General features: G+C 40.8%; 2 protein-coding genes across 5 annotated transcripts in view; both read left to right on the forward strand.

The window, feature by feature from the left end:
* The window catches only part of sobpb (sine oculis binding protein homolog b), a 60,638-nt gene that overhangs the window by 6,955 nt on the left and 46,183 nt on the right, over positions 1-7,500 (forward strand). For 2 of the 4 annotated variants that reach the window (XM_079623917.1, XM_079623919.1), the window contains exons 6-7: positions 71-1,398; positions 3,912-5,649. In XM_079623917.1, the coding sequence (XP_079480043.1) occupies positions 71-1,396 (1,326 nt within the window). In that variant the 3' untranslated portion in view covers positions 1,397-1,398; positions 3,912-5,649. Of the gene's footprint in view, positions 1-70; positions 1,620-3,911; positions 5,650-7,500 lie in introns of those variants that run through there. The other 2 variants (XR_013799068.1, XM_079623918.1) reach the window with 2 other exon arrangements.
* dpysl5b (dihydropyrimidinase like 5b) overlaps positions 6,542-7,500 on the forward strand; it is a gene marked incomplete at its 5' end in the record, with an annotated part of 10,655 nt that continues 9,696 nt past the window's right edge. Inside the window, one exon of the mRNA XM_079622970.1 lies at positions 6,542-6,578. Within this exon, the coding sequence (XP_079479096.1) occupies positions 6,542-6,578 (37 nt within the window). The remainder of the gene's footprint in view (positions 6,579-7,500) is intronic.

Here is a 7,500-nt window from a genome sequence, read left to right on the forward strand (position 1 = left end):
ATACATGTGTGCAGGACTGATGGGGTCTCTCTCTCTCTCTCTCTCTCTCTCTCTCTCTCTCTCTCTGCAGGTGTGTGATTGGTGTAAACACGTGCGTCACACTAAAGAATACCTGGACTTCGGATCGGACGAGGAGCGCCTGCAGTTCTGCAGCACCAAGTGTCTAAACCAGTACAAGATGGACGTGTTTTACCGGGAAGCGCGTGCCACGCTCACCAGCGCCAAAGACGAGGAGAACCGGCCCAAACCGGCTGTGGCGGAAAACCAGAAACTTCTGACCCCGGAGGCTTGGGATTCTCCGGCCAAAACCCCCCCGACGACATCATCATCATCATCACTGCGAACACCCGTCTCGAAGATTCAGTCGCCGTCTCGTTTTACACTCGAGAAGCCACGCCCACCTCATATGCCCCTCCCCTTTGTGCGCCCACCTCTTCACGCACAGGCCTTGCGAAGCCCCGCCCCTCATCCCGTTAGCCCCTCCCACAGGGCGCCGTTTGCTCCGCCTCCTTTCCTGCACCCGTATGCCACACCATACACACCGTTCCCTCCTCAGATGCCTCCGCCGTGGCCACAGCCCATGATGCTGATGCCGTATCCCGTTTTTGTGCCAATCCCGATCCCAATTCCCATTCCCATCCCTATTCCCACTCAAACGCCCCACAGAGGAGTGATCCGAAGCCTTCAGGAGACGGAGTTTAGTAAGCGCACGCCTGATCCGTGCCACTCAGAGGAGATTAATGAAGACAGAGTAAAGATCGAACATTGTGCTTCCCCGTGTCCCTCAACATCGGAGCGGCACGTGATCCGGTGTCTCCGAAGGATCCCGGTTAAAGAGGAAGATCACGACACTCACATTCAAATTAAAGCACTTTGCTCGCCTGTGGTTACGGTGACTGCTTCCGCGTCATTGGACGGGAGAGTCGTAACTCCCGCCTCTTTGTACTCATTGGCTCGTTCGACCGCCATACAGGCCGCCTCGCTCTCATTGGACAGCAGTAGCTCCGCCCAGATTCCCTCTCCTCTCTCTGACTGTGAAGATGTGAAGGAGAACAGCTGTCTGGGTGGGCGGGGCAACGGCTCGGCCAATCAGCAGCAAGCAGACTCTCGCAGCGACCAATCGAAAGAGAGCGTTGGGGACGAGGAAGCGAATCAGGGTGTTGAGCACACGTATGCGCGGGCCGTGTGTGAGAAAAACACACAAACACTTTTACACACTCACACTCACACACACACCTGGGAGAAGAACACACACGCAGATGCACAAACACATTCACACACTCACACACACACCTGGGAGAAGAACACACACACAGATGCGCCGGGATCTGAGGAGAACGATCCGGAGCCGCCCGTCAAGAGACGATGCTTGAGAATCAGAGACCAGAACAAGTGAGGGTGAGTGTGTGAACACACAACACACACACATGCTCATCAACATCACTCATGTACAAATACTTGGTTTTGAATATTATATATCATAGAGTATATATATATATATATAAGGTAATCATTCAGTACCATGGTATTTCTCCTCACTTTACCACATTACTGTTGTGTAAAGGCAAACTAGCTCAACACAGCACAGTACATGCATTAAAATGTCCATGCTAACACAAACACACACACACACTGAGTGTGTGTGAGTGTGTGTTTGTGGGTTTTCCCTCAGAATGGCGCCGGATGGAAACTCAATCTGTGTCGTTGCTCTAAAGTTGCATTAGCAGTGAAAAGAGCAGGAGAAACCAGAGACGAGAAACACACACAATCCTGGAACGTGTGTGTGTGTGTGTGCGCGTGTGCTAGTGAGTGTGTGTGTGTGTGCGCGCGTATGTGTGTGTGTGTGTGTGCGCGTGTGCTAGTGAGTGTGTGTGAGTGAATGAGTGATTGAGTGTGTGTGTGTGTGTGTGTGTGTGAGTGAGTGAGTGAGTGAGTGAGTGAGTGATTGAGTGATTGAGTGAGTGAGTGAGTGTGTGTGTGTGTGAGTGAGTGAGTGAGTGAGTGTGTGTGTGTGTGTGTGTGTGTGTGTGTGTGTGTGTGTGTGTGTGTGTGTGCTGCTCCAGATGTTGTTTCTGGAGGTTCTTCTGCAACTCATGTTTCAGTGAGCAGGTTTTATAGACCCGAGCCAGAGTGAGGATGAGTGTGTGTGTGTGTGTGTGAATGTTACTAAAGAAAAAAGTTTTGGAAAAACATCTGAGATCAAAGGTTCTTCCAGTAACATTACTAGAACATCGTTCAGAGTTTTCTACTCTTTAATAATGTTAATACGAAAACATAATTCATGGTGCGTTTTATTTCGGACGTTTTTTAAATGTAACTTGTTTCGGAACGTTCAGATTCAAAAGTAACGTTCCATAATGTTTGAAGAATGATACAATGTTACTGTTCCCGTGACGTTCACAGAACCAAGAAGAAACGCTTTTGAAACATTTATAAAACTGGACGATCAGAAACGTATTAGGATTATTTCCCGGTGTGTGTTCACCGATGGAGAGTTTCCCTGTTTCTTGTGGCACTTTTCTAAAGCGACATGAACAATGGCAGACCTTCATGCGGATTCTGAAGCTGGATTTAAAGATGATGGCTGATGTAGGATCAGATTCCTGTTAGATAAAGCCAATCAATCGTATGATGACTTTTGAAGTGTGTGCAGTGTGTTTCTGTGTGACTCAGTGTGTGTGTGTGTGTGTGTTGATTCTGGTTTTATTGCTGTAAGTCGATCCGTTCGCTCGAGGATTCACCGGAGTCACGGCCGGGACTCTCGTCCTGTTACTCTCTCTTCTGCTTTCTCAACGGTTTATTAGCAACGCTATTGTGTTTCTTCTCCTTTTATTGTTCTTCATTATTGTTTTGTGCTCAAAAACAGATACCGTACATCCCGTGCATCATTTCTACACTAGGTGGTGCTAGAAGTCATTTTTGCTAATAGCCTAGAATTCATTTTCTTGAGTCCATTTGCAGTCATATACTTCCATGTAACAGTTTTTAAATGTAACGGGTTTTAAATGTAACAGTTTTTAAATGTAACAGTTTTTAAATGTAACGGGTTTTAAATGTAACGGGTTTTAAATGTAACGGGTTTTAAATGTAACGTGTTTTAAATGTAACGGGTTTTAAATGTAACGGGTTTTAAATGTAACGGGTTTTAAATGTAACGGGTTTTAAATGTAACGGTTTTTAAATGTAACAGTTTTTAAATGTAACGGGTTTTAAATGTAACGGGTTTTAAATGTAACGGTTTTTAAATGTAACAGTTTTTAAATGTAACGGGTTTTAAATGTAACAGTTTTTAAATGTAACGGGTTTTAAATGTAACAGGTTTTAAATGTAACGGTTTTTAAATGTAACAGTTTTTAAATGTAACGGGTTTTAAATGTAACGGGTTTTAAATGTAACGGTTTTTAAATGTAACAGTTTTTAAATGTAACGGGTTTTAAATGTAACAGTTTTTAAATGTAACAGGTTTTAAATGTAACAGGTTTTAAATGTAACAGGTTTTAAATGTAACAGGTTTTAAATGTAACAGGTTTTAAATGTAACAGGTTTTAAATGTAACGAGTTTTAAATGTAACGGGTTTTAAATGTAACGGGTTTTAAATGTAACGGGTTTTAAATGTAACGGGTTTTAAATGTAACGGATTTTAAATGTAACGGGTTTTAAATGTAACGGGTTTTAAATGTAACGGGTTTTAAATGTAACAGGTTTTAAATGTAACAGTTTTTAAATGTAACTTGTTTCAGAACGTTTAGATTCAAAAGTAACGTTCCATAATGTTTGCAGAATGATACAATGTTACTGTTCCTGTGTTTAGTGGACACTATACAGTCCAATTTAACATGCATTTTCTTTTAATATGTCATATTAGATATGATATGATAACATTTCACACATTTTCTCTTCTCTGTTTCAGGTGTGTGTGTGTGTGTGCCATGGTGAGATGATGGAGACGATGTCATTTATTCCTGTGTGAACTCACATTTACTCTCGGAACGACACCGCAGTGCCAGTACAGCCCGAAGCAGACGCCCGGCGCAGCGCAGAGCATCATGGATGTCACAGATCAACCGTGTGTGTGTGTGAGTGTGTGAGTGTGAGTGTGTGTGAAAGTCCCTGTGTGTTTTCCTGCTGAGCTCATATAAAGCCAGGCATTGTTCCTTACTGCCAGCCCGTGTGTGTGTGTGTGTGTGTGTGTGTGTTCAGCTGTGGTTTAGGATTACCTGACATACTGGCACTTTTGGCTACAGGGCATTTTTAGACTTGGCCTAAAGAGTGCCAACAGCGCGCACACACACACACACACACACATCGGTATATTCAGCTCCTAGACGTTTAGTAAAACATGTTTGCGGTCATTAAATATGCAGGAATATCAGAGAACCGATTCACAAACTCTTGCTTTTTAACCCTTGATGATTTATTGTACGACTGTTATGAGTTATTGGCCAAAGTGATGAATGATGAATGATGCCATTGCCAACAGACACTGATTCAGAGTGAAGAAGCAGAAGCTTTCACAATATACTTCATGATCTTAACAACTTAAAGAGGGCCTATTATGGGTCTTGCTGTAGTTCAGGCTCGACTAGAACAGGTTTTCTGCTGGAATGTTGATTATTCTTCTCATATTCTCCATTGTTGCGGCTCCTCTCTTCCCAGTCTGTCAGTAACGCTCTGTTTACTTCCTGTCTCTATGAAGCCCCGCCTTCTGAAAAGCACACTGTGCTCTGATTGGTCGGCTGGATCCGTGTGTTGTGATTGGTCGAGCGCTTCGAGTGTGTTTGGGAAATGTCCCGCCCCTTACCATAACCGCCAGTTTAACACACTACTAACTAACTCAACCAGGCCCCGCCCCTTTATTCTGCGTATTAATTATTATAATGAGGAATATTGTGACGTGTTCGTTCGTGAAAATTCACCCTGTCCGTTTTCTAAATGCATGTTATTGTGAACAATACATCTGTCTGTTCAATTAAAAAAAAAGTTTTGACATGGTAATGTTTTAACAAAATTGTCAGACTTCTCCTAAACCCCGCCCCTTCAAGCTCACGCTCATCTGCATACACGTTTGAGCCACGCCCACATCTCAACATCCAATCAACAGCAGATGCAAGGAAACAAGATCCCGCCTTATATTTACTCTTGTTCGATAATTAGATGCACATGTTAGTGTAAAAACAACAACATTGTATTACCATCATATCACACACGTTTATATGTTATTACGTGATATTCGAAAGCACTTTTAAGAATATCTTAGTAGCGTCTCAAATATCAATATTAATACTATAAATGCCATAAACAACATCAAACAGTGACTGATTAAATGCACAATATTTCACACTAGTGCCAACTCATGCTTTACACAAGGCCAAACTAATGATAATATCGTGACTATAACTTTCTTCATGCTCTTTTATGTCTTTGTTTTTATTGCATTCATCCTGATTTTTATTCTTAATGTCCATCTGATGTTTTTGGATGTTTTCCATTAATTTAAATATGATAAATGCTTTAGCATCGTCAATATAATGACCTGTCATGAAGTTCACAGGATCAGTGAATGTTTTATGTCATTTTATGAACAGAGAATTATGCTAATGACTAGATTTGTCGATAATAAAAACCCTAAACATTACCATTTTCGTGTCATTTCTTAGTGTGTGTGTGTGTGTGTGTGTGCGTGTGTGTATGTGTGTGTGTGTGTGTGTGTGTGTGTGTGTGTGTGTGTGTGTGTGCCTATATATCCTATTGATTTCCTAATAGATTCCTGGAAGACATTTACTAATTTAAAAGCGGCTAAAATATCTGACATTAACAACAAAAGTGATTTTTAGTTTTTAGAGAGACAGAATTAACTACAATTATTTAAATACTTCAAGTAACGATTGAAACCAACATTCAAAACCACTGCTAGAAAAAAAACATTTCTGTAATTAATTGGTATTTTTTCGACGTAAATCCTTCTAGTTACTGAGATAAAGAGACCCGAGCCTCTCATTGGTTCTCTCGCCTGTCAATCAGAGAGCTAGGCGCGCTACCGTCGCGGTCTCGTGCGCGCGCAGGGACAGCTGTCATCGCGGTTGCACGAGAGGAGCAAAATCATCAAATAGCTTCATCCGTTTACGGTACGTTAATAATTCATAATTAATATTCCACTATGTCCGCAAACCTTTGTGTCTGTGTGTGTTAAGTGTGACACGGGGAAGAACGGGTTATTAATGAGAATTTAGCTGGAGATTATTAACTAACAATCAAATATTTCAGATATGTATCGCAATTTGATGTGTTGCATATGAAGACAGGACGACAATTATGTATGATATAATATTATGCAGTGCAATCAATCATAATAATATTAGAATATGTATATTATAGTAAATGTCTGTTTAATTATTTAGTGATGGTTTTGAGGGGGACAATTACGTTTGATGTTATTAATAATATAAATCATAAAAGTAAATGTTTAAATGAGCATGTTAGGCTAATAGCTTATTATAATGAAGGTAAATATAATTAATATAATGCTCGAGAATATGACAGATGGGGGATGAAGATGCTGATAGTTATAGACCAACATGTACAAACATGTGTGAAAACATCTTCATCATCATCATCTTCATCTTCTTCATCATCATCCTCATCATCATCATCATCATCATCATCCTCTTTGTGTCTGTTTGTTTTGAGAGTGTTTTTATTATGATACACAGATTATTGTTATTATATGTAGTGAAACACAAGAAAATACATTTGTACTCAAATGTGTGTGTGTGTGTGTGTGTGTGTGTGAGTGTGTGTGTGTGTGCGTGTGGGGAGATATGTGAGAGAGTGTGTGTGCGTGTGTGTGTGTGGGGGGGTGAGAGTGAGTGAGTGTGTGTGTGTGTGTGTGCGTGTGGGGAGATATGTGAGAGAGTGTGTGTGTGTGTGTGTACAGTGATGTAAGCACAGTCAGACCCATGTTTCTCCTCGCCTCACATCACACACATGCATGAACACACACTGATGTCACTCTTGCTGTGTATTTGCATGATAAATGTTGCATTAGTCACAGGCTTTGTGTGTGTGTGTGTATGTGTGTGTGTGAGAATGTTTTTCGTCAGTGAGTAATGGAACAACTTCAGTAAAATATTTATTTACACCGTATATAAACGTCTGCATGGATTCTCAGTGTGTTTTTAGTAAAATGTAATAATAATTCATGCTAATAATAATCCACATTAAACTATCGGCCAATTTGGAATAATTCGTTTTTAATAAAAGTCTCTTCTGCTCGCCAATGATGCGTTTATTTGATCAAAAATACAGTAAAAACAGTGAAATATTATTATAATGTAGATAATCAGTTCTCTATGTGAATAGAAATAGAAGTGTAATTTATTCCTGTGATCAAAGCTGAATTTATCATCATGACTCCAGTCTTCAGAGTCACATGATCCTTCAGAAATCACTATAATATGATGATCTGATGCTGTTTATGATTATTATCAGTGTTCAGCTTT

Source organism: Phoxinus phoxinus (assembly GCF_949152265.1).
Source record: "Phoxinus phoxinus genome assembly, chromosome: 9".
NCBI classification, from domain to species: domain Eukaryota; kingdom Metazoa; phylum Chordata; class Actinopteri; order Cypriniformes; family Leuciscidae; genus Phoxinus; species Phoxinus phoxinus.